This window comes from Lepisma saccharinum, chromosome 10 (assembly GCF_977018435.1).
Source record: "Lepisma saccharinum chromosome 10, izLepSacc3.1, whole genome shotgun sequence".
NCBI classification, from domain to species: domain Eukaryota; kingdom Metazoa; phylum Arthropoda; class Insecta; order Zygentoma; family Lepismatidae; genus Lepisma; species Lepisma saccharinum.
Genome location: NC_139238.1, coordinates 79,083,917 through 79,111,858, shown reverse-complemented (window position 1 = coordinate 79,111,858; position 27,942 = coordinate 79,083,917). Strand labels below are relative to the sequence as shown.

General features: G+C 36.5%; 2 protein-coding genes across 5 annotated transcripts in view; one reads left to right on the top strand and one right to left on the bottom strand.

Annotated features, from left to right (window-relative positions):
- Positions 1-16,601, top strand: part of jbug (filamin-type immunoglobulin domains fbug) — a 304,098-nt gene extending 287,497 nt beyond the window's left edge. For all 4 annotated transcript variants that reach the window (XM_083129980.1, XM_083129979.1, XM_083129981.1 and 1 more), the window contains 6 exons: positions 867-1,005; positions 2,328-2,470; positions 3,858-3,992; positions 6,512-6,694; positions 11,694-11,875; positions 16,225-16,601. In XM_083129980.1, coding sequence (XP_082986106.1) covers positions 867-1,005; positions 2,328-2,470; positions 3,858-3,992; positions 6,512-6,694; positions 11,694-11,875; positions 16,225-16,347 — 905 coding nt within the window. In that variant the 3' untranslated portion in view covers positions 16,348-16,601. The remainder of the gene's footprint in view (positions 1-866; positions 1,006-2,327; positions 2,471-3,857; positions 3,993-6,511; positions 6,695-11,693; positions 11,876-16,224) is intronic.
- Positions 16,602-18,835: 2,234 nt separating this feature from the next.
- On the bottom strand, positions 18,836-26,160 carry LOC145994400 (follicle cell protein 3C-1-like). The gene is made up of 4 exons (XM_083130524.1): positions 26,117-26,160; positions 22,109-22,409; positions 19,512-19,583; positions 18,836-19,010 (listed from the first exon to the last, which is right to left on the bottom strand). Exons 2-4 carry the CDS (start codon positions 22,400-22,402, stop codon positions 18,882-18,884), a joined length of 495 nt encoding a protein of 164 aa, XP_082986650.1. The 5' UTR covers positions 22,403-22,409; positions 26,117-26,160; the 3' UTR covers positions 18,836-18,881.
- Between the last annotated feature and the right edge of the window lie 1,782 nt (positions 26,161-27,942).

The window sequence follows — 27,942 nt, the reverse complement described above, 5'->3', positions numbered from 1 at the left end:
TATTATTATTATATTCATGTATGGTGTTTTGTGTTAGTCCTTTATTCAGAGTGGACGTTTACTGCCTAGCTTAGATCCACATGATTAGTTTTAATAAAGGCATTAATTATTCTTTATTCGTAAGTTGTGTTGTCTCTAGTGGCCTATTTGGAAGACAGGTAGAAAATGGTCTAAAATAGTTTCCCCATTTAAAATTTATCGTCTTTCTTGAGATGAAGCTGCTGATATAAATATTAAAGTTATAAGATAATAATATAAATGACGAAAAAAATGTTTCAAAGAGTTTAATTTTCTTGCCAAAGAAACATGACGTTGAAAGAAATTAATCTTCTTAAGTTTTAGAAACAACAAAAGTCATTTAGTGAAGTGTAATTTGCCTGTAGGAGAATTCTGCTACATGTGCTTTAGAGAACACATTGCCCACCTTCGGTACGTTCAAGACTTGACATCATCTTCTTAATAGCAAGGACAGCGAAATGAGGCAGCTGGCATCCAGCATCCTGTTTCGCGCGAGACTTTTCAAAGGTTTCAAACAAGAAGATGTTCTTTCACATGCTGCATTGGAAACTGGGATTGTTACAGAGAATACAACTAGAGTGTGAACCTTATGAAATGCCAATTTATATTTTCCTAGGATATTGAAGAAATCCATTAGGACTACTTTCATTTCATCTTCGATACAGTGCTCTGACCACTATCCTTCTTCCATACCAAGGGTATTATAGTGCTTGTAACGCATGCAGATATCAAAATAAAATTCATGTTTGGGATATGTTTATTTTCTTGTTGATTATTTTGACAATTTGTGGAGATATTATGTGTTTCATGAGCAGCATGTAAATTAAGCACTGTGATTTTTTTCCCAGGAACTCCTGAAGTCACGTTGACCGGGATGAAAGCAGACATCAAAGTTCACCTTCAGCATCTTGGAAACAGCGTTTACCGTGCAGCGTACACTCCGAACGTTTCTGGTGCTTATCTGCTCAATGTCATGTGGTCCGATAGGTATTTTCCACTTTTCTATTAATGTTTTTTTGTTAGAGCTTACCTATTGGTGTCAGTAGCGAAAAGCATCAATTAAAATTTATTCACAGTGTTATGGGCCAGTGTTTTCTGGAGTCTGTTATGCAACACTTTTGCAGCGTCTAAATATCCTGGAAATTAGCAAAATGCATAATTTTCTTTATTTTTGCAACAACGTTGTGTACAGAAATGGATTTTTGAATTAATTCATCATCTCGTGTGAAATTATGATCATATTATATTGATATGACATGATTCCTGTAGAAAACATATGTTATTTTTTAAAATTTATAAATACTCTAAATTGCTTATTATTAAAAATAATATAATAGATCCTATGTATTTTTGAATGGTCACTTGATGGAAGAATGTATACAAAGAATTTAACGGCATTAATGTTTCTGTTTTATACAGTGCGTTCAATGCATTGTGTAAATGATATCTGCTTGTATTTGAATTCACATATCTTTCCTGCCTCTTTAGACTAATGACCACAATGAGGATGAATGATGATGGGATGAAATTAATGAAGGGTCCCTCACAAAGGAGCACCCAAACCCATGCCAGAAGCCAAATCTGGGACTGTCAGTGGCAAGATCATGCGTCTAGCACTCGCGTGCTTGGGAAAGCAACTAAAATATATGCCGATAATCTTACACTTGTCATTATTATTAGGGAAGAGCTGATACAAACACATGATGAATGTAGTCATTTTGAATTTGTTCAGAATAGATGTACAGGGTGTTGCACGAAAAAGTAGCCCAGGACAGCAGCATATGCTACTCATGCAGCTACTTTTTTGTGCACACCCTGTATTGCACTGCAACTATGTCTGTATACAAGAGTTGTGCTTTACAATATGAAAAGGTTCACATATGAAGTAATCAGAATGTTAAAATTACATATTTTTCATGATTTCCAGGATATTTTGACTACAAGAAATCCTGTAAGACACAATCTGGTAAAGTAATGGTGATTAAGTTTGAACTGATACTTTCCGATACTTATATCACTGAGTAGTGAGCATTGATATCGGAATCAGCTCAGCCTAATTTAGTATTGTAATGTTACGAAGCAAAAAGGTGACTTAATGCACACAAAATATTACAATACAACAAATGATAATTTAAAACCAGAGAAGAAGGAAAGGAAAAAATATCAACTAATCTGTAAACAACAACTGACTTAGAATCCTTGTTGTTTCCCTTTGTTGAAATATGTAGAAAACTAAGAAGTGCCAGAAATACAAAAGCACAGTAAGTGTTATGATATATGTTATTTATAATAATTTATTGTAATTCCAGGCAAGTTAAGGGTTGTCCGTTGAAGGTCACAGTGACAGCAGTTTCTGATGCCAGCCGGGTAGTGTGCACAGGAGATGGTCTTCGAGTCGGAACAGTTGGCAAGGAAATCAGGAGTTTCATTGACACAAGAAGAGCTGGTCCAGGTAAAAATTTATAAAATTACAAACATTTATGCTTTTTGTAGAAGAAAGATGCAAATTAATATACTACAATAAAGTACTTACTTATCCATTAAACTTTATTTTATGGTGCTCTAGGCAATGAACAGTTTGACAGATAAGTAGGTACTTCATTGCTGTATATTGACAAACATTTAGTTCAGAACTGGAATTATGTACATAATTCCTCATTCTGTGTATTTGACCAGATGACTATTGACACATCTTGCCTAAGAAACAAACAAGGGTACTTGGGGGAAAAAATATTTCCAAACAGTCCACATGAATGTTACTCTTATATTCATAAGTTTAACAACAACAACAAGAAAATAATTGTGGATTCAAAGGATGGATCAATAAAGTGTCAATACAAAATTTGCTGATACAGTAACTGATATTCTATTCCATATACTGTATATTACAAATGTTTCATAAAAATCCTGATTGGTTATTCACCTCCTTAATGCTTGTAACAACTGACTGCAATGTTTTTTTTCCTAAGGACATTTACTTTACACAACTACCGTATGTGAATAATTATAACTACAAAAAGTAACAAAATAGCAGAATTTTGTGCCAAGTTGGAAATATCAAATGAGTAAAATATAAGCAATATGCCAGTATTCATACATCAGCTGATATTGATAACAGTAATGATTAATCTTCCTCATCCCTAATAGTAATATTGAATGTAAAAATAAAAAATAAAGTGCTCCCCTGTGCTTTGCACCACACCATGAAGGTGTATAGGGGGTGTGGGGTTAGGGCCCCACACTTTCCTGATCTCGGCCGAGCTGGGGGTGATGTGATCAGCACCATGCCCCTGGCTGCCTTTACCCCCCAGTTTCCTCCAGGTACCCACTTTATACGACGCTGGGTGGGCGCAATAATTTTATGAATAAACTTAAATGATATTACATTGTCAGATGATTACTTTTTCCCACTACTAGTTTTTACAAGTAATTAGTGTTGTAATGTGTTGACTACAAGAAAACACTATCATTGTCTTTGCAAGCAGAGTGGAAAATATTTCATGATTCTAAAGGCAAAACTTTCAATTGGTATGCAGTGTTATTTTTAGTTAAAGGTATTATTTATTATAACTATTTGGTACTGCATTACATTAATTTAATTTCTCCAAAGGGTGGCAGTAACAACAATCATATAAATTTGACTTGATTTTTTGCACCTTTTCTGTTACATATATTTCCTCTCTGTCATTGAAGTTCTCTGTAGTTTTTGATAGGTTTAATTAGAGAGATTATTATATTTTGAAATAGGAATTTCATAGTAGTCTAAAAAGGAAATGCCCTATATTCTTTGCAATTATTGTGTATATTCTCTGATTAATATGATGCTGCTTTATTTGTAGGTGAACTGACAGCTCACTGCGTAGGGCCTCACAAAGTGGCATATTGCGAACTCTATGATCACGGTGATGGTACGTTCACATTGAATGTGAAACCACAGGAAGCAGGTCGTCACTCTCTCACTGTGAAATATGGAGGTAAGGTTCTTTTGCATTGGAGAAGAAAATATGTAGTACCATTATAAAATCTATGTGCAAGAATTTAACGGGAGTGAGGAAAGTTTTAGAATTGTAAAGTGAAATTTGTTGCCCAAATGAGCCGCTTGTGGGGAGTGAAGCACATTAAGTGCTACATTCATGATCTTGTCACTGAAGGGTCCAGGATCAACTCCAGTCTGGGCACGCATGTTCCTTTATGAGCATTACTTTATCAGTTTCATCCACTCATCATTCATCCTTGTCATTTAACATGTTCTTGAGTGTTCACCTTACTACTGTTCTACAATAAAAAGTTAAAAAGTCACAACTGTGGAACTCCCAATTTTACATTCCCGGTTATTACATTTTTTTCATCTTGATCGCCTGAAAAACGTAAAATTGAGGTTCTACTGTATACTTCAGTGTACTGTCAATCCCCAATCTTTCTCTCTAATCTTTTAAATATTTTACATTTTCTCTTTTATAATCCATTCGTGGAACCCCTTTTTTAATGTTTTGAAATCCTGGAAAAACTTCGTAGAAAAGGAACGAGAATTAGGGATGGACTATTATGATATTTTGGTCGATACCAATACAATGCCAATTTAAAAATTACTGATAGCAATAACTGATATTCCATCGATCTGATATAAAATTCCAAATGATCCTTCAGGAACCTGAATGGCTCATTCACCTCCTTAATAAATATATGTTACCAGATGACTGCAATGCAAAATAAACTGCATACAAGGTCCACCCATAAAGAAACCGAACTGTCAAAAAGAAAGAAACCAAACCAAATAAAAAGGTACCATATTCTGGCAACACTGGAAAGAGCTATATCGAAACGTCCCGTCAGTGCATGTTTCAACCTGTTACAGGCAGTTGTTATCGGGGCAAGCATGCATCAGATGCAGGTCGTGAGCAGGCGGCGTACAAAATACACACACCAAGATGGAACAACGTTACATCATAAAGTTTTGTTACAAATTGGGTAAATCATTTACCGAAATGTTACAGATGATAGGGGCAGTGTATGGTGATGAAACCTGGTGTTTACAATATGAACCCAAAACAAAAAGACAGAGTGTACAGTGGAAAGGACAGTTCTCGCCCGTCAAGAAAAAAGCACAGATGTCGAAATCGAAGACAAAGGTGCTGCTGATCGCATTTTTTGATTCCCAAGGACTGATCCACCATGAATTTGTCCCTGAAAACCAAACAGTCAATCAGTGGTATTACAAGGAAGTGCTTGGTCGACTCAGAAACAGGATGAAGCAGGTTAGGAAGGATGTCTGTGATTCTGGCAAATGGTTTCTGTTACACGATAATGCTCGGCCTCATATCGCATTGTTTGTACAACAATACCTTGCTAAGCATTCAGTGACAGTGATCAATCACCCTCCATATTCTCTGACTTATCACCTGCTGATGTTTTCCTTTTTCCAAAGCTTAAGATGGCTATGAGAGGGCGAAGATTTGACGATGTCACGGACATTAAATTAGATGTTACGCATATTTTGCGAATAATTACTGTCAGTGACTATCAACGGTGTTTCCAAGACCTGTACAAATGCTGGTCAAAGTATATTGCCTCCTCTGGTGATTATTTTGAAGGTGATATAGTCATTTGAAGGTAATTACTAGTTTTCTTCCCTAAAAAGAAAAATGTTGGTTTTTTATGGGCAGACCTTGTATTTGGGCAGTTTCATAAAAAAATAATAGAGAATGGAGATTTTATGTTTATATCCACATAAAATTATAAGAAAATGGCACTATATTGCACTAAGATATTTATAGATATATCAGATCAATAAAGTTATCTATAATTTTGCCAATAAAGTGACACACCAATATTCCCATATCAACAGATATTAATAGAGCATCAATTAATCTGTCCCATCCCTAATCAGAAATTTAAAATATCATGTATTATAAAAAAAAATAGGGCAGGAACCACATGTAAAAGTTACCGTATGCTTTTCCACAATGCCATGAAGGTACGAAGGGGGAATGTGGATATAGAGCCCCACACCTTCAAGATCTCTGCTATTCTTTTTTGGAGATGACTTGATCAACAACATACTCCAGCTGCCTTTATCTCCCAGGTTTACACCCAGTACTCATTTATTAGAGGCTGAGTGTATCCCAGAACTGGTTTATGCAGGGACAAGATCACCCAACCCAGGAATCAAACCTGGGTCTCCCAACTGGACCACTATGGCTCGTACCATATCTAGGTTACTTTAAAATTTCCTTACTCATCATAATTGCTTTGATTAGCCTTAAAAAACAGAAAAGCAATTAATATAAAACTACAATTATTTCCAAACATAATTTAGGCCTTTATGTGGTGTTTCATGAAAATTTTAGTGGAGAGTGCAGATATATTTTTTTTTAAATGTTATTTTTTTTCACTGATTTTCAGAAAACTAATCAGTAATCATGTCAGTACATTTTTTTGTCAGTGTCAAAGAAGTAGATAATGTCAAATGTATTCTTTATTTTTCCTATTTCAGGAGAGCATGTTATGGGCAGCCCATTTGCTCTCCGTGTGTCGGGAGCACCGGATCCTAGCAAAGTGAGGGTATACGGACCGGGAATAGAGCACGGGGTCCTTGCGACCTTCCAGAGTAGATTCATTTGCGACACCCGTGGAGCAGGCGCTGGGCAGCTTACGGTCAGAATACGAGGACCCAAAGGTAAGAGGATAAGTAAAGTTCCCCATCCATGTAGCACCGTGCCATGAAGGCCATGGGATGTGTGGGTTGGGCCCACACATTCTCGATCTCGGCAATTTTGTAGGTGATGCGATCAGTACCATGCCCCGGCCACCTTTACTACCCAGATACCCATTGATTTGAGGCTGGGTGAGTCCCAGAGCCACTTTATGTGGAACAAGGCTGGAAAAATTCAGACCTTAAATCACCCATCCTGGGAATCAAACCCAGGTCTCCTGCATGGCAGTCAGATGCCCTACAGACTAGACTACCATGGCGTAAGTGTGATGTAAATCACTTCATGAAATAGAGTAAAGAGTCATGAACCAGAGGTTGTCATTTGACAAAACTGTCCATTATAGTCTTATCTTGATTTCTCGATTTATTCTTTCTGATAGCACAGTAGCTAACTGTTGCCTTGTAATCAAGGGCTCAGGGTGGAGAGGTGACACTTTCCGAAGATTTTATAACACATTTTTCATGCACTTATGCGAAATATATGAAAATCACATGTGTTAAGCCTTTGGTACACACAAACGCAGACCTGGGATAAAGAAATAAAAATTGCTTAAAAAATTTCCGATTTTTGATATCCTCCATCCTTTTTTTGTAGTGGTGATGATAATGTTTTCACCTCCTTCTTTATTGTTACTTTTTCTTTCCAGAATCAAATACAGGCTGACATAATTTTTACAAAGTTTTGTAATAACAAATTTGAATGTTTTTTTTGACAATATTGTCTGATTTTAACTTATTATTGAATAATTCGAAAGCAAAATAGATTTTTAAAAAAATCGCTACTATGTTGAGATATGGTTTTGCTATGGTGAACAATAGATGGCTCTGGACTTATGAGTATTTTTTTATCATTTTTCTTTATTGTTTCTGAATGTTTTACTGTGGTAGAAATAAGTTATTATCTTGATCTTTTTTTACAGAATTTAGGCTTTTATTTAAAATTAAGAAGATAACCACATGTAAGAAGATAACAAAGTTTAATTTCTAATTGCCGTAAAGAAAAATGTATGTAATTGCCTTTTATAGAAGTATAAGAAAGCTATTATTATTATTATTATTTTACCAAATGGCAAAATATCATTTGGATGATATTGATATAATACCTGAATGTCAACTTCCGTTCCACGTAGTAAACCCTGAACTGCATTTTACACACTAGTGAGGCTCTGGCATCTGGACTCACAGCCAGTGTAATCCTCTGGGGGCTCATATTGTATCGCCCATACATGTTTGTTATTGTCCCTTCCTCCATCTCATCTTTGTTGAAAAGTGGCAGAATGGGAATAAACTAAATCAAACAATCAATCAAGGAATCCCAGGTCTCATTCCTGGAGAAGCAAAGTACTCAATCATTTGTATCCTGCTTTAAGCTGTAAATCCAGTTCGAAGTAGCCTACACCAAAGTGACACATGTTACTTGAGTATTTCACCAATCTAATGAAGGATTGGTTCCTTCTCAAGCGATATGTGTCGCATGTTGCATGTCACTTTGGTGTGAATTCTCCCCATCTGAGCATGCAATGGACTTTAACCTTTAAACAGCCAATGGGTCATATATGACCCATAGAAAGTATAGGTGAAAACAGCCAATGGTTCATATATGACCCATGGTACCGATTACAACGTTCATGTGCTTTTAGGACCTTCATACTTGTATGTGAGGTTGTAAACGCTGACAGATGTTGAGATAAGACTTTGAAATGTCATGTGGAAGAAACCCCCTCCCCCCTTTCTCTAATATGCAAATTAACTATTTTTAGCCAAAATGCAGGATTGTACATATTGCATCATATTTCAGCCTGTATGAGAACTAGGGACTTGAAACAAGTTTCACTTTGTTGCAAAAGGTCTACTCTTTGAAAACAATGCAAAAGTTTGCACCCTTTTTCCAAAATAATGGGAGAAGAGGGGCCGAACGGCAGATTTTTTTCATTCAAATTTGGGGACTTGGCCCCTTCCAACCCCGTTTTTCTCACTTGGGCTTTCTGAATTGTACATGGTCGCGTGCTCCGATATTTTTTCTTTCAAACAAAAGTTATCCGAAGTAGATTGCTCAAATAGTCTCAGAGATATAACATTTTCTGAAATAAGTGTAAGAATTTAAAAATTGCACGCAAAGGAAGGCCGGGGTGAGAGAGGGGTTTAAAGGTTAAACAAGCTGTTTTTCCAATATTTTTCTCATTAAATGATTCCATGTCTCTTCTTTCCAGTTAGAAAACAAACTGAATTGTATTTGCCCTCCCTTCTTTCCTATGTGGATCATGAAATACAATCAATCCTGCAGCTGTGTTTTCTGTATTCCATTAGAGTAATGTGCTATGAAGCTACGAGGAACATTTTTCTAGTTTGCGGCAAATTAAGTGTTCCCTTCGTAATTGGATTGGCAACGAGAGGTAGAGTGCTCTATATATTGTGTCCATTGAGAAAAGGTGTGCAAAGTCCTTGTAGATAATTTTCCAACTGCCACCCCCTCCAAAAGAAAAATGCTTATCTTATTGTCATTTCTTGCTGTGGTTCATTTTCTCATTTCAGCAAAAAAGTAGTCACACTATTTACATAGAAATAGTGTTACATATCCAGAGAGTTGATAGTGAGTGTAGTTTTTATTGTGTGTTTTGTACTGTTAAAATGAATAGTAAGTCTGTGATATCATTCCACTAAATAATGGTTTAGGAAAAGAAAACATAATTATGGTATTTTATTTGGCGTAAATGATTCATGCGTAAAAGTTCTTTTGTATGTCTGATGGAACATATGTCAAATATGTCATTAGAAAAATGATACAGCAGTAAAATGAAAGAAATGAGGCACGAAAGAGAATGCTTAATAGGAAAACCAGATATAACACAGAACAATATAGACTTAAAAGAAAGGAAGCAGACTGGGTGTGCAGGAGAAAGAAACTATGTTTTGAGAAAGAGTGGATTGAGGAACTTGAAGAATATAATAGTAATCAGCAAGTAAGGAAAATGTATATGAGGGTGAAGGATATAAGGAAAAGCTTCCAACCGAAGACAGCTTTCTGTAAAGACCAAGTAGGAAACCTAATAGGCGGGGAAAATGAGATCTTAGAGAGATGGGCAGAATACTTCAGTCAGCTACTTAATGTGGAAGATGGGTTCCAAGATCTAGAATTGAGTGATGAAGAGGAGTACCCAGAGGAGGACCATGATGACGAAACCGGAACATCTCCGACACTAGAAGAAGTTAGAACAGCTATTAAGTCTCTTAAGAATAACAAAGCCCCAGGGATTGATAATATCACTGCTGAAATGGTTAAGAATGGAGGAAATCAACTAAAAAAGTATATACACAAATTGTTATCTGATATATGGGAACATGAACAGATGCCCGATCAATGGAGTATGGCAATAATTTGCCCTATACATAAAAAGAACGATAAAACCTGCTGTGAGAACTATAGAGGTATAGCCCTACTGAGCGTAATATACAAAGTGCTTGCAAAGATCCTAGCAGGAAGATTGCCACCACTGACTGAGGGAATAATAGGAGACTATCAGTGTGGTTTTAGACCAAACAGATCCACTACGGATCAAATCTTTATGGTCAGGCAGATAATGGAGAAATGTTATGAATATAACATTAATATTCATCAGTTATTTATAGACATTAAGCAGGCATATGACTGTATCATACGAGGAAAATTGTATGAGGCAATGAAGGAGCTAGGGATCCCAAGCAAGCTAATAAGATTAACCAGAATGACGCTTAGGGTTACTAAATGCAAGGTGAAGATTGAAGGAGAGCTCACGAGGGAATTTGCAGTGAACCAAGGTTTGAGACAAGGAGATGTGCTATCTACGATATTATTCAATATAGCTTTAGAAAAGATCATGAAAAGAGTGGGTCAAGGGTGTAACCCAGGAGGAACTCTCTTCAACAGAGTGAACCAAAATCTAGCATATGCTGATGACATTGATATTATGGCACGAAGATTTCAAGAAGTGAAGGAAGGACTGGAAAGATTGGAGAACACAGCTAGTGAGATGGGACTCCAAATAAACCAACCCAAGACTAAATACATGTTCTCAGCGCTAAATATGGAATTCAGGGAAGGCCAACATATACAACTTAATGGAGGCACCTATGAAAAATGCAAAAGTTTTAAATATCTTGGAACATTAGTTACCATGGATAATAATATTAAGGAGGAAATAAAAGCAAGAATTGCAGCTGGTAATCGAAGCTATTTCTCACTGTTAAGAGTTTTCAAATCTCGCAGCCTGAGTAGAAATTTGAAAATTAAAGTATATCAGCTAGTCGTAAAGCCAGTGGTGACATATGGAGCAGAGACAAGAACTTTGGTGCAAGTAGATGAAGAACTTTTGCGAAGATGGGAAAGAAGGATACTGAGGAAAATATACAGGCCAGTAAATGAGAATGGACAGTGGCGAATAAGGAGAAGCGATGAAATTAGAGCACTCTACTACAAAACACCAGATATAGTTTCCGATATAAGAAGCATGAGACTGAGGTGGCTAGGACATGTGGAAAGAATGCCTGAAGACAGAGCGGTTAAGAAGGTCTATAAAGGGACACCAGGAGGGAGAAGATTAAGAGGAAGGCCAAGGAAAAGATGGTTGGAGGACGTTGAGGAGGACCTTAGGAGGATGGGAGTAAGGCGGTGGAGAAGTCGAGCAGAAGACAGAAGAGAATGGGCTATCATTGTGAGAGAGGCCAAGGCCGTTTAGGGGCTGTAGCAGCCAAGGAGTAAGTAAGTAAGTAAAATGTTATGTATATACCAAATTTTATTTCACGTATGAAGAAATGTGCCAACACACAAATCATAGAAAGGACCAAAATGTACGAGAAGCCATTTTAAGTTAGAGAAAAATGTGAAAATAATTCATCTTAACCCTTCCTTTTAAACATAAGATACAGAGCAAATGTGATAACTCTGTACATTCTGTGCCATTAACTCATTTTGATTTTGTATTCACAGGTGCCTTCAGGGTGGAGATGCAGCGAGAAAGCCAGAAGGACCGCACCATCCTGTGCAAGTATGACCCAACAGAGCCAGGTGACTATCGGGTAGAAGTGAAGTGGGCAGGGGAGCACGTCCCTGGCTCTCCGTTCGTTGTGATGATCTTCGACACACAAGAGGAACTCAATCGTTTCATGCAGGTCAGTATCTTTGAAGAGATTGCATTATATTGAAAAAATATGGGTATATTTGTTAACAATGGATGAAATAAAAATTTGGAAACTATGGCATTACTTCTATTGCAATTTAGAAAAAAAATTTAGAGATCTATTTAGTAATAAACAAACATGTACTGCTCTATAACTGTTTTTCAAAAGTGCTAATATTTTGGCGAAAATTCACTCTCATTCTCCTTATGTGCAATCCTTTCACTCTGGGAATTGAAACAGGACTGCTTCAGTATGAGATGCCAGCGTTTGTATTAATTTCCTATGTGCCATTCTGGATGTAATCTCATTATGCACTTTGCACAATGTACAGTCACCAGCAATAAAAATGGGACACCTATATCCTGAAATACTCTCTTCCCTGCAAGGCTTTATGTGTTGCCTAACTCAACAGTGATAAGTGAACTTTAATAGCAAATTTTTCATTGGCAACTTCTAACACCACCGTAGTGTTTAGGCTGGGGTGCTCATCCCCCCCAAGGCCTATGATGCACTCCCCCAATAAAGATAGAACGTTCACCCCACCACCCCCTCCCTTTATGCTGAATTATTTACTTAAATTATTTTGGTGAAACAAAATTTGCGGAACATAATACAGACATATTTAAGCAATATATGTTTACTTTATGTACCTTAGCCTCACTTTCATGTTTGCTAACATAAAACGTACAAAACTGCTCAGGCCACTGCCATTGTTAGTGTACTAAACCTTATTCTGCACAGTTTGTGTACTCGACTAACCTTGTATTAATGTGAACAGCATGCTCCCCCCTCCTATCGAAACCGATTCTAAAGGCATAAGAGGTGGTGTTTCGTGTTTCAACCCTATCGCCACGAACACCCACAGGTAGGTAGGAAAACTGTACATAATAAGCAAAACTAAAAATAAAAAACAAGTCCATCAAATGAAACAACCACCCCCACCCATTTTTGTGTGAAGATATATATAGAATTGGTATAAAATTTTATCCCTCTCAAAAATTTCCATGGCGCGGGCGAGTCATGAAACCCCCCCTGTGGACACCCCTGGTGTTAGGCAACACACGTAATGTCTTGCAGGGAAGCTGGAATTTCAGGATTTAGGTGTCCCATTTTTATTACCAGTGACTACAGAGCCGTCTTCTGTTGGAGAGCTTGCTACAGTGCCAAGGGTCCCGAGTTTGAATCCCAGCCTGAGCATGACATGGGTGTTCTTTGTGGATTTTCCTTCACCTATTTCATCATATCATCACGGTGATTTGCTAAAAGTGGCAGAAAAGCTGGCAAAATTAAGGCTGACTGCTAAAAAAAAGTATACCTGCTCCCCCTTTCAAACATCCTGTGCATGCCACTGCAGAAAAGCAATGCTAAATAACAAATCAAATTGATAATGTCGCTTGGTATTTTTGTAGAATTTGTGATCTACATTGGACTCCGGTAAAGTATCAGCCAGTAGTTGATTTAATTTGAAATGATACTTCTGATCCAGTAAATTAGCATTGGATCTAAAATGGAGCTAAATAGCACATTCAGGTAGTACTAACAGTTGTCATCCGGAAACAGTTTCCATGTGCCCTTACTGAGACTTGAACCGAACATGCTTTCATAGCAGGAATCATGAGTTTGAATATTCTGTAGGAGTGCATACAGTGCGCAAGTAACTTTTTTGAAAGTGTTTGTACAAATACAGGTTTTAGAGAGCCACTTTGCAACTGGCTTAAAAAGTGAATATCCTTAGTTATAGATATTTTTCTTAGTAATTTGTTCTGTTCACTTATATACACATAATTCTATGTAGATAACCCAGTGGTAGAAACACATAACATAAAATTACAGTACAGGGTGGAATGACAATCTAGGTCTGTGAAATGTGATGTATATTGCCTGGTAATCATGCAGGGACGGTGTTTATTAAAAATATGTACAATTTCTTTCATGGAACTATAAAGCTCCTTCCATAATTCACGATTTTAGGAGCTTTGGAAGACAGCAAAAGAGCCAGAATGTGGCCCCAAAAGAGCTAAGTTAGCAACATTTGTTCTGGGTAAGGTGTGGACATGTTATTGTGTTTGTTCCATCATCTGTGTCAGGGGTGTGTAACTACTTGAGCAATTCATCACCTGCCATATTATATTTACACCATAGTTAACCCCCATCAAAATAATGTTAGAGGTTTTATGTATATTAAGGTGGACCTCATAAAAAGATATGGCAAACTGATGTGGTCTGATGTATATCATTGGTTCACTGTTCATTTTCATTGTTGCAATTAATCTACGGAAGTAGAAACAACTTAAAATAACCGTGGATAGAAATAGAAAGTGGTTTAGTCTCAAATAAATTGCCCTTTGTATAACACAAGTACACTTTCTTTCCTCCTTCTTTGAATTAGCATTTTGGAATAAAGCCTTTAGAGACATAGACATAAAATCTTATTATATCATAGGTGAAAGTTTAGCAAAGTCACTTATTAAAAAATGAAAAAAAAATTGACACTAAGGACCTTGTGTCATGCATAAAGCCATCCTTAAAAATTACTGTTGGCTCTTCATCTGATTAGCAACAAAATGACCTTCCCAATGGCTTAGTGCAGCGATTCTCAAAGCGTGCTCCTTGGAACCTAACCTGTGAGCTCTGTAGAAGCTCCACGATGATTTTCGTGAAAAATCAAACTTTCATATTTAACTGAACCTAGGTCTGCAAGGAAAGCATGCTACTGTTTTCATTGCATCTGACAAAATTCGTGCTTTCAAGAGAAAGTTGCAGTTAAGGGCTGAATGTTTTTTTGAAACTGTGAGCTTGCTATGTTCCCAATAGTCGATGACTTCCTGGAAAAGCTCGAAGGAAGCATCTACGAATCTGACAAAAATCTTATTGATATGACGTCTCACACTTTGGAAAATTACCATGTTTGATGTACTATAGTTGAGTGAATTTTGGTGCAGTCACATGAGACTGCAACTCTCCTCCGTAGAGCTGGATTTGAAAGAATTTTGTAAGGAGAAGAAACAAGTTCAGTAATTGAAACACACAAATGCTTACCATGCAGTTGTAAGAGCATTTTTTCGATACCATATCATGAAGTAATTAATTTTTTTTTTTTACTAGATGCTAGAACATAAGGAACACTAAGTGTGTGTGTTGTGTTAGCTAAAACCAATTCTTCTCAGAAACGTAATTTCCGAATTTCCACTGGCTCTAAAAATGCAATTTTGCTCTGATGGGCATAGAAAAACTTTGAGGGCTCCACGGTTCGAAAAGTTTGAGACCCGCTGGCTTAATGGAACATCATCACCTTGTAATAAAGGGGTCCCAGGTTCGATACACGTGGAGGCACATAATGCTTCAGATCCCACTTTAAACTGTAGATTCAGTCCCAATTAGCCTACATGTGCATAAAAGTTAACTTCAAACAAAACAAACAAGCATCAGAATGTTCCAATAGCGGACAATTGAGGCATTGCAGATATTAAGGGTGAATTCATAATTGGGAAAAGAGACGCGGTAGTATATAAATATGGAGAAACTAGTACTCACTTTATCCACGAAACAGTTTTTTCTTTTGTTCTATTAATTTCAGTGGCTACTGCCACCATCCTCGTTGGGACTTGCTGTACTGTTGCTTGGCGTGCGTCTCTTGTTTATAGTTCTCCAGCTGCCGCTAGGTGCGCTGTTGTTAACTGTACGTCTGCGCCCGTGTCGTCTGCTGCTATTTCCCAGCGTTAACTGTTGTAGTAGGGGAATCCAGGTGTGGTGTGCCTGTCCGCTATCCACGTTCAGCTCGTGCGGGAAGTGCATTATGGCATGCGTTTCCTTGATTTTGGTGTCTACGAGTGTGTGGCACCTAGCGGCGGCCGGAGAACAACAAACAAAGGACGCAGGCCAAGCAACAGTACAGCGAGTTCCAACGAGGATGGTGGCAGTGGCCACTGAAATTAATAGAACAAAAGAAAAAACTGTTTCGCGGATAAAGTGAGTACTAGTTTCTCCATATTATTAAGGGCGAACTTGACAAAGTTAGATTTTTCATTGTTGTATCATTTTAACATTGAAAAACTACAGGATATCATGCAATGTCTGACAGAATTGTGCCTCGCGTCTAATACTCTGAAATTTGCTTGATAATAGATCAGTGTACCTGCTTTACAATAGGACAGATATTTAGAAAACTGCCTATTCCGGCAACTTGTATTTTCTGAGTTCGCCCCTAATATCTGCAACACCTCGATTATGCATCTGTCAGGAGGGAACTCAAACCTAGATTTAGACAGACTTTATAGTGAGCTGACACTATTTATAGTTCTTATTGGTAGAGTATACTAACAAGTCCCTTTTCTCCACAGGGTAACCACTCACCTCAATCCGGACCTGGCTCCGAGCTGTATGGGAGTGTTGGCTACTCGACAGGCTATGCACACATGAACTTCGGACAGACCTCATGGCGAGGTTCACAGGCTCAATTGTAAATTAAAGGAATAAAAATGGAAAAACAAAATCAAAATATATATCTATTGTTAAATATAAAAAATATGTATTGTACAGTCCATGTCTGTAACTTGTGCCTCATGTATATAATAGAACTTTATATGTACAGATTGTATGTTAATAGTAAGTTGTTACTACTAATATAGTTTGTATATTGTAATATCAATTGTGGTAACCCAGTTTGTCATAATGTACTGGTGCTGGTGTGCCTAATAAAAAAATTTTAACAGTTAAATTATTTGTGTTGTAAGTGGCCCTTTACTGCCTGGAATTTTATCATAGGCAGTGGACAGTTTTCAATTCATAGATCTTACCATTGTCAATTGAGTTATTGCATCTACATTGGTCTATTAGATCAACTTTTGATAATTTATGAATGTCTTGTAAAATTTGCATATGATCATTGACCATTTTGATGCTTGAAGATGATGCATTTGTAACCAAGCTGAAGTTTATTTTATTTTTTTCCTTTTTTTTTACTCCATGCTCTTGTTTGAAATGATTACTTTAAGAATTGTGTTGCAAATGATAGAATTGTTGTTCCTTAGTTTTGCATTTCCTAAACAAAGTTTGTTCTTTCTTTTCTTCAAGTTAGCAATCAACGTATAAATCCGTGGAACTAAATTTTCTACTTAAATGCTCTACTGACTGCATCCTGTACTTAATTTAGTGTTAGTTTTCATTGCACACACTACACATATATCTTGTCACTGTAACACATATCCAATCATGATACAGTATGCTGATATGAACCCTTAATCCAATATCCATATCCCATATCTCAAACATATTAGCTGACTTTAGTGGTGAAGTGGTTAGTATAGCACACTTCAACACCAGGAGTTCCAGGTTTGAATTGTGTCCTAGGCATCGATGTTCTTTGTGAGTGTACCTTCATCAATTTCCTCACATCATCACTCATCATCATCATCATCACAATTAGCATAATGTGGTAGAAAAGCTATGCTAAATAACAAAAACCAAAGTCGGATCAAACATATTGTAACTGTAGCTCCACATTATTGCCCATGAGGACAATGTATGCGTGTGTGTATGTGCTGTATTCATTATGCATTGACAAATAAGCAGAAGTCGTGACAAAAGTTTGTGAGGATCGGGAAGCAATCAGTGGTTCCAGTTTATTGTGTGTTTCAATCTGTGAGTGGGCTTTTCAAGAAGCATGCTCTTGTTTATAAACATCTGTCAGTTCTGAGGGAGATTTCGTACAAAGCAACAAGTATCACTTGAGGATTTCGCCAGTTGAATGCAGACTTGAGTGGACTGTCATGCTGGTAGGGCGTGAAACATTTCTGTCGATTGGTTCATTCCTAAGTGGCATGTGTAAAATTCCACCTCTGTGGTGGAGTGGCAATCAGAGCATGCTACAACACCAGGGGTCCCAGGTTCGAATCACAGTGTGAGTGTCCCTTCATCAATTTCATCATATTATCACTCATCCTCATCATCACAATTAGCCAAAAAGTGGCAGAAAAGTTATGCTAAATAACAAAAATTAAATCACGTCATACTTTGGTGTGAAATATCTCTAAAACTTCTGATACGATATGCAACCCTGTCCACACTTGGCCAATGATACAAATCTTGATATGAATATGATGATATGATAGCTTTATGCTTAATTGTGTACTAGTTAATTCCTGTATTGCAGTACATGGCAGCAGAAATAATAGTTGCCTTCATTGCCACTTAATTGAACTTTATTTCTGATTACCTATTTCTTGCTTGTGCACATTGTGCTGCGATGCCAAGGGTCCCGGGTTGGAATCCCGCTCGGGCTTGGTTGTTTGTAAATGTCCATTCATCAATTTCATCACTCATCTCCATCTTTGCAAATTAGCCAAGAGGCACAAAACGCGAAGTAAAATAAACTAAATCAATCAATTAAAACCTATTCCTTGCATTCATGCTTCAAAGCAAAGCTCCCGTAATGATTATACATTATCTGGTTGACAAAATTAGTTGGAATGCATTTTCAGTTTGGTAATTGTTTTTAGCACCGAGACGTGTAATATCTAGTTTAAAACCCAGGTGTATGCATCAATATAACTGTATTTATTTTGTTTGTTCATTTTGCCAAGTTATCTGTGATAAGGGGAATGCATGATGATAAGAATGAAGTAGAGGATGATAAACATACACAGCACCTCACCTGGAAGATTATTGAAGGTAGCACACCATTGTAGCATCCAAACTCTGTGAATAATTGTAAAATTGCAAATCAGAGATTATGAGAAGGTAATAATTTGATACTTATCAGCTGTGATGTACACAGCTTCTTGATTCATGTAAATAATTTATTATTGCATAACTTTTTACAATCTTCTACAATATTTGTGAAGAATTCGGTGTTCAGTTTAAGACTTGTTCACATATAATGCATTGAGTCATTCTTTTCTCATCTTCCGATACAACTATATGGTTGAAACTACATAAACTAAAACACTGTTTTTGAAGGACACTTTTATCATGTTTAACAATTATCTGTTATTAAACATTAAGTTGATTTTGCTGGTTTCATGGAAGAACATTTGACGTGTTTACCACCCTTGCAGCAATAATCTTTTCCAGCCGAAAGGTTTGTGAAAACCCATCTTGGAGTGCAATTTTTAATGAACAAGTAAGCCTGAAAAGAAAAAATCAGTTTTAGAGATAAATATGGAGAAATATGCTAATTTTCATGACATCCTACCTATGTAACATTCGGAATGAAGAAGTTTAAGGTCAGGTAAGTGCTTTATATTTCATTTTATCCTGTATTTTAACATAGCAGCAAATGCTATTCATTCAAAAGTAATTCGAATGAGATACAATTTTATTGAGTATTTAATTGTGGACTGTAGGACCTTCCTGCAATTCTGGATAATAGATTTGGGGTATGATCAGGAATAGTTGGAACACCATTAAGTATTTTATTTCAAATAGAATTAGGACTGATATTTAGCTTATTCAGATGGCGTATAAATAAATCTCATACCTGTATTTCATAATTGTTTTTTTTTTTTTAATATCCCATTTTTTTAATATAATTTTATCAAGATTTGTCCATTCCTAGTATATTTTGCTAGGTATTCATACCATAGTATACCATGACTCTTAAAATTAACTCTCTCAGAGGTTTTCTTACCTTTTTCCTGAAAATATCATAGTTAACTGCATTGCATATTATTCGTCCACTAGTGGGGAGGTGTTTCACGATCTGAAAAGGTTGAAGGACATATTATTCATGTATGAGTTTTGCTAAACTAATTCCATCAGCATCTCTGCTTATCCTATAATATTCGCAAAACTTCACTATAAGCCAGGGTAGATTAAAATTGTGAAAATTCCCACAAGGGAACTACAAGGGCAGCTGAAAAGTTCTTAGCCTGATTAAAAAGGAATGATCTAGAACAGGGTTCTTGAACTTTCCTAGACTGTGGATCCCCTTCAGAGATCACTCTCCCTTGTGAACCCCCAAGCACGTTAAATTTGTATAATTTTCGTTCTCTCATAATTCATTCTTAGCATTAAAGAGTAAATGCTCTTGTCTTAGTATTTTTCCGAACCTTTGTGGAACACTTGGAGGGTTTCACCCCCATTAACCCCCAGGTGCCCGCGGACCACAGTTGAAGAACCACTGATCTAGAACTTTGAAATTTTCCTTCTATTCCACATATTCACCCTGAAGTTCAACACACTTGACACATTGTGTCTCAAGTTTCTGTGACCTTTCATAAAGAATTCTCTTGTCTGGTCTGCCAAGAATTGTTCTGTTGCTGATATTGGTTATTGTCAAAAATGTCTGTCCTTTCGGAGTTTGTTTGAGGTGAGATATTAGGTAATTGTCAGACAGCAAAAACTGGTGAGTAGGATAGATGCAGTGAAACCCCAAATGCTTCAAACAGTCAGTGTTCATTGAATGACTTAAAGAGAATTGAAAATAATGTTATGATTCCTGCAAAGTAACACTCTTTTATAGCAACAATAACAAAATTACATATATGTTTTGGAAAGAGTGTCAGGTCAAGAACTTTTCAACTTCCACTCAATATTCATACGAGGGTTGCTATTTATGTATCCAGAACTGGCAACACTAATGTTGCTAGGTAACATCTAATATATCCATCGTAAAGTTGGACATTTCCATGGTATATGTACCCAGAACGTTGTGCTTACAGATGCTATTTTTGTTTGTTACAGGGACTTGAAAATTTCATCGGAGGCCAACAATAGAATCAACTCTAGAACATTTTCGAGCAATGATTTTCTACAACTTTCGATGTGGATTATCTCAACAACAGTGCATCGATCAACTCACTTCGACTTTTGGCGACAAAGCACCATCTAAAAGCACTGTATATCACTGGTTTAGTGCATTCAATCGTGCCCGTCATTCGCTCACGGACGAATCTAAAGAAGGCCGTCCAAAATCAGTTGTTGTGCCAGAAAGTGATAATGCAAGATCGTCATGTGACATATCGTGAGATTGAGGCATCCCTGGGCATTAGTATGACTAGCATACGTAAGATATTGCATGAACATTTAGCCGTGAAGAAGATTTGTTCGCGTTGGATCCTGCATAATTTGACAATCGCTCAAAAAAGGCTCGTGTCGATTGGCGCAAACAAATACTCACAAAATACAATTGTGGTGCTTCAAAAGCTATGTATAACATCTACATAGGTGACGTATCTTGGATCTATGCATATGAGCCCGAAAGCAAACAGAAGTCGACGGTGTGGGTGTTCCAAGATGAGCCAAACCCAACAAAATTTCCAAACCCAACAAAATTTGTTCGTGCAAGAAGCACTTCGAAGCTAAAGGTCGCCTGTTTTTTTTTGGGGGGGGGGGGGAATGGACATGTGGCTACAGTGCCACTAGAGAATCGTAGAACCGTAAATTCTGAATAGTACACAACCATTTGTTTGTCAGAAGTCTTTGGGGAAATCAGAAAATCAACCAGCGATGCAAGATCATTCTTCACCATGACAATGTGAGTTCTCACACATCGGTCCAAACAACTCAGTATTTGACAGGTGAAAATATTGAATTGATGGGTCATCCGCCGTATAGCTCTGATTTAGCACCCAATGATTTCTTTTTGTTCCCATACGTGAAGAATAAGCTATGTGGTCAACGATTTTCGATGCCAGAAGAAGCGATTGATGCGTTCAAAATGAATGTTTTCGAGATACCTCAATCGGAATGGACAAAGTGCTACGAGATTTGGTTCAAATGAATGCAAAAGTGCATCGATCATCAGGGAGAATATTTTGAAAAAACAATAACACAATTTTCAATTCTACTTATTTTTTTGTTTGTTATTCCGGATACATAAATAGCAACCCTCGTATAAAAAAATCATGATGCAGGAATGCAATAACTTGAAGTATCTTGGGGGGATGGAGGGTCGTCTTTTAATAATGCTGCGCTTTCTCTTCCCAGAGAAAAAATTGTGGACATCAATGATTATAAATACACACAGATGAATTCTGTTTGTGACTATTGTAATAATACTATTATGTTAACCATGCTTTACTGTTTTATGAGGAAAAATTTACTATTGTTTTGAAACCATTAAAACGGACACTAAAATTTTGACTATATATACCTCTTATTGGCAGATAATCTTAACAGTGGTAACAATGAAGGTGTTTATAAATTCCTATAATTTCATAAAAATGCTGAATTGCTTCTGATTGCAACTATTTGTAAAATATGTATGGTGAATCCTTTACTTACCATGTCCAAACATTTATTTGTGCAAAGTTTAGTTCCAAGTTTAGTGCAAGGAAATTTCACATTATCATGTAAGTGGCTCAGAATAGGATCACCTTCAGGTTGCTTTCCTTTCTCAAACTGGCCAGATAAGTACACACCACAGCTGCATGGAACGTGCGCAGATGCTGTGGAAGACTCTTCACCTGCAGGAGTTGATGTTTCTTCTTCTAGTGATATCATTGTTATATTTGTTATGTCTTCCTCTTCCAATATGAATGTGGTACTCTCTGTTGATAAGCTTTCATTTGATTTCATGCAAAAACTGTAAGAAAATATGCTGTATTATGCATTTAAAATGAATTTTAGTTTACCAAAGTTCTCCTAAGGGCGAAGGTTAACAACCTTTTTGCTGTAAAGGTTAATTTTTTCATGCACCCAAGGATTTTTTTTTTATTAGAATGTGTGATGTACTTTTCATGGTCAAGCCACCTGTGGATCAGCAGCTAGCTTGCTGGGCAGTGAGAGTTCATCTGCCGGGAAACTCCACGTAACTGGAACCCCTAGCTATGTAATGAAATAAGCTCGTACAATAACATTGACAGTTACAATTAAAATCAGCACGTACCTTGTTTAAGTCCACACGTTCATTATATCCCCAGCAGTTAACAAAGGGAGTGGTACTCTTTGTTAAAAGAAACACCCAAGCAGGCAGTTTTCTCTTGAAGTAGAAGCAAACAAACTGGAGTAGGAAAGCGATGTTGCTAAATTGAAGAAGAGAGAAAGAGGAAAAGCAGAAGGAAATGGTAAAGAAAAAGAAAGAGAAACAAAATTAAACAATATGGAAAGAGAAAAGAAATACAGATAAAGATTAAAAAGGAAGTGTTTAAGGGTATTATCGAAGGGAGGGGGGGAGAGAAATATTCAACTTTTACATATTAGGCCTTAATTGACAGGAGGGTTCTGGGGGGTTTCTGAATGAAACATGGAGGGGGGGGGACAGTATCCAACTCTAGGTCTTACATTACTGCTGGTATTTTAGTTAGAGGGGGATTCAGCATTAAATTGAGGGAAGTATCCAATTCTTGTGTATTACTAGATTATTATTCTTGGTATTGTCTTAGACTGTTGCGGAAATTCTGGTGTGGAGACTGAGAATTTTTTTTTTTTTGGAGGAGGCAATGCTGTCTAAAATTAGCATGGGAATTTTTGTGGTAGGATCGAGTATTAAATTTAATGGAGGAAATAGGAAGCTCTTGATAAAGTGTTAAATCTTAGATTGTCGAGAGATTTCTGTAGTGGAAAGAGAGTTCGAACATTAAATTATGGAGACTGCATTTAGCAATATTGTATCTAAACATTTTCGACCCCAAACGTGCCAAAAGAGAAGCTGGAAAAGACTAAATATCTCGGGATCTTAAGAAAGTATTGACACTCCATTAAATAAATATTCTTGAAAGCCTGCAGAGAAATGTATGTAAACATTTTCTTGCTCACTTCACTCGCAATCATGTGTTGCGAGAATGCATGTTTGGCACTTTACTGAGGTGAATGTGAAGTTTTATACTATAGCTGCATTACAAGACATAAGCGATATTCATTAATAACATTACTTCTTAAATTATTATTCTTAGTGTTGGTATACTGCTTAATTTAAAGCAGGTGCATCATTTGGGACAAGAATATATCGAATCCGCATTTCTCACTAGTCACAGGAAAATTTTAAATTTGCACTGAAGATAAAGTACAAGTAATTATTGTTATGGATTATGGTTTGTTACTAAAATAATTATATTTTCCTCAGGAAAACGTAGCCGGGGGGGGGGGGGAGTTCTTTGAAAGAGGAACCCTGTTATATTATCGCCCTGAGGTTAAGAATTTCTAGCTAGGGTTCTGTAATGTCTCGTGAAACAAATTGAATCTGCCATACGGCTGGAGCATATTATTTGGTTTGCCAAGGTTGAATTATTCTTTCTTTATCTTAAGTTGTGTAACAATTAGTGTTAAATACTCAAATTGAGTTTTATAAACCCACTCAAAAATACTATTTATATGCTTATCTACATATTTCAATTTACGACATTTAACCAACCAATCAACGTTCTAGCTTTAAGTTTTTTTCAAAAATCAAACAATCAAAAAATATGGACATGATATTTCATTCCAATAGACATCAACTATTACATATTCATCCAAACTATTTTCGGGGGATTATGATGAATGATTTTAGGGGTGGTCTTGAGTGATAGGCACCCCTGTTTAGGGAGGAGGGGCAGATCAAGTATAGTGTTCTGTAAAGCTAAGAAAAAGTTACTTTCAGTAGACACACTCTCATAATTAAATACTTTGTGGGGATTACGATATGGTTTGAGGGCGTGAATGATGTTTTATTTTTGTGGGGGACACATGATATGATTTGGGGGGATGGGCACCTCTGCTCTCCATAAAGGAAATAATATCCTGCAGTTTTGTCTTCATACTTGGGATTTTCACTAGCAGTCGTGAGTGATAACTTGCATTATGCAAAGTCTAAGAAAAAAACTAAAAGCACAACACTGTATCAAATCAACACAACAAAGAAAAAAAAATCAACCCCGCACGAGAGGTACCTTGCAGCTATAAGCAATGTAAAAGAAATGTGGCAACAACGTCCAACAAAACAAAGTAAAACACTTGTTAACAGCTTAACCACTGTCAACCCTCTAGGCATAGTGAGTAAATAAAATTACTAATTTGTGGGCAAGAACCTAATGAATGCCTGGTTTTACATGTGGAATAAAGTAATCAAGTATAGTACCTGCATTTAGCAAGTTAGCTTTGACAGGCACAAATAATTCAGCTTGTGAAAACCCATGTACTGGGATAAAAATGAATGTATTTGGAGAGCTAATTCAATTGTAAAACAAAAATGATTGGTTTTCATCTCACTATGGTGTACTGAGACCTTCAATGACTTCCAGGGCAATCCCACATCACCGTGACTTCTCATTTGTAGAAAGCTGCTGTAAAGTAAGTATTAATATACAAATAAAACATGAAATAATGCTTGAATGTTAATTTTGAATAGAATACTAACATCATCTTAATATGTTTATCTATTCCTGAACCACCAGTGGTGCAGAAACATTTTCCAAATGTTTGGAAAAGGTACAGTACCTCCTAAATCCTTTTATCACAATTGTACCCCCTCCCCTCAAATAATTTGACATACAAAGATTCTGGTTTTTAGTAGCTAAACACACACAAAATAGTATATTTTCTTTCCTGATGGAAATTTGTACTGTTTTCAGTAGACAAAATCCACTGTTACCAATTGTACTCTACAGTGGTTCTCGGAAATCTACTGAAACTCAATGGTTTCCTACTGAGCACCTTCTGTACAGTACAGTAGAGGAACTACAAGTGAAATATTCTCTTCAGTATTACATGTAATATGGTATGTAGTGTATCTAATTCAACACGTTGGCTGTAAATATAAGTTTTCATTTCTCCTGATTAACAATTTGTTATTATATCTATTTGAAAATCTAAACATAGAAAATGTTTCAAAGCACCTATTGATCTACTGAAACAGTACAGTAGAGAAACTACAAGTGAAAATATTTTTTTCAGTATTATATTTATGCATGTAGTGTGTTTAGCTTAAGATAGTGACTGTAAATATTACATTTCATTCTTCCTTATTAACAATTTTTATTTATATCTGTTTGAAAATTTGAACACAGTAGATGTTTCAAAACATCTATTGATCTACCGAAAAGAGTAGACAAAATTCAAACTAAGGCGAACCCATAGTACCACATTGTGGTACATTAGATTTGTGCTCTTGGAAACCTTTATGAGGCAGTTCAAAGTAAAAAGTTTTTAATATGAGTGTAAATAATGGAATGAGGTACAGACATTTATCTTTTCCAGAATTTACTTTTTAAAGAAACTAAAACAACTATTTTGAAAATAGGCATGTAATCATACATAAGATCATTTTGTGAATATTTATTTTGTTATTGACAATGTAGGCTATGCAAATCTTACCTTAAAAATTGAAAGCTGAGTAGTCTGTTCTAAAATGGAATATATACACCACACTAGAATGCACCTGCGAATAACTCATATGTGTGTGTAAATTAAACATTGTACTCCCCCCCCCCCAAATCAGACATGATCCTAATACCACAAGTAACCGCAACCGTTAGGCCAACATCAGTTTTTACATGGGAAAGGTTGGTTTTACGTTGGTTGGCAATTTTACATTGGTCTTACATTGGGCCAACATTTGTCCAATCATGGAAAGTGAGTCAAAATCAGTTCTAAAAACAACTTTCTCATGTTAAGACAACGTTAAAGAGTATGCTGTAAATTCTAAGAGTGTAAAATAAATGACATGTAACAGTAATAGTGTTACCGAATATTTCAGTCACAGGACATAATGGAAATATAATATATTTTTAATGAAAGTAGAAGCTATTTTTAATTGCAGTCACTCACCAGTCCTTTGTCAGCCGCCATGGATGAAAGATGTGTTAGGAATTGCTTATTGTTTGTCTGTTTAGCTGTAGCAGAACAAAAACATTCTTACAGGTATACTCATGAAAAATTGGGTCAACGGATGAATAAAGATTATGATTATGAAGGTGGAAAAATAATGTTATGTGCAGACTAAATTCCATGAAAGGTGCAAAACTAAGTAAACTCTAGAAAGTTTATTGTGCTACCACTTGAAGGTATAGTGCCTTGAAAACAATGATACCATGTGACTGAGAAAGTGCTGTGTATTTTTTATTTTTTTTCACAAATAATTTGTACTATTGTTTACATCTGTCCTCACAGTAAATTATGTATATATCAGAACACAAACCTATTTATACTTTAGTTTTTAGTACGTTGGCTCAATGTAAAAACCACATGTTGACCCAACGTAAAAACCACATGTTCAGCCAATGTTGGAACTACAGTATGTAACATCGTACACATAGAATTTCCGAGGAAAAAATGTCATCTACTAGTAAATATAATTATTTTCATATGTACCTGGAAATTAATGTTAATGAAGGTTTCACCAACAAATGTCAATAAAAATGTATGTTCAAAGTGTATAAACAGAGCATATAATTTGTGTGAAAAGAGAAAAACATGCTGTTTCATGCAACATTGTTATTCGTGCAGGCAAGAGTTTCAATCTTCCTCGCATACAGCACCACCACTATTCGGGCGATTTCGTGCAGTTTGCAACTTCGTAACAAGTTTGAACATGCAGGTGCGCTCCCCGTCAAGCGGAATGCAGGCGTGGGTATTGTTGTAGGCCTATTGTCTATCTATCAGCGTGTTCGAAATGAGCAAGGTGAACGAACATAGTTCCGTTCTGAAGGATGTTATTATAAATTTTGCCCTTAGAGGTTATTTGTTAAGAAAAATTGGACAAACAGTCAATAAATCACAGTCCACAGTTCAATACATAGTAAACAAATTTAGAGAGGAAGGTTCAACACAGAATGTGCCGAGAAAACCAAAAGAGAGACGGTTGAATAAACGTGATGAACGCTTTATTTTAAAAAGAGTGTGAGAAAACCCTCGACTAAGTGTTCCTCAGTTATGACCGTTAGTAGAAAATGTTGCTAGCAAGATGATGTCCGATCAAACTGTCCGACGTGCCTTGTGGAAGCATGGATATCATGGCAGAATAGCACGAAAGAGGCTGTATGCAAATAAGGTGAATCGCAGGAATAGACTTTCATTCGCGAAAGAGCACATCCACAAGGACCAGGAATTTTGGGATAATGTCATATGGTCAGACGAGTCCAAGATTAATATATACGGGTCAGATGGGATAAATATTATCTGGAAAAAATCAAATAAAAACA

Excerpts from the sequence above, each read along its gene's own strand:
- LOC145994400 (XM_083130524.1), bottom strand. The coding sequence starts at position 22,402 with ATGAAATCAAATGAAAGCTTATCAACAGAGAGTACCACATTCATATTG. Across the intron at positions 19,584-22,108 it reads CAAATAAATGTTTGGACATG|ATCGTGAAACACCTCCCCAC; the intron begins GTAAGTAAAGGA and ends CAACCTTTTCAG. Across the intron at positions 19,011-19,511 it reads ATGATATTTTCAGGAAAAAG|GCTTACTTGTTCATTAAAAA; the intron begins GTAAGAAAACCT and ends TTTTCTTTTCAG.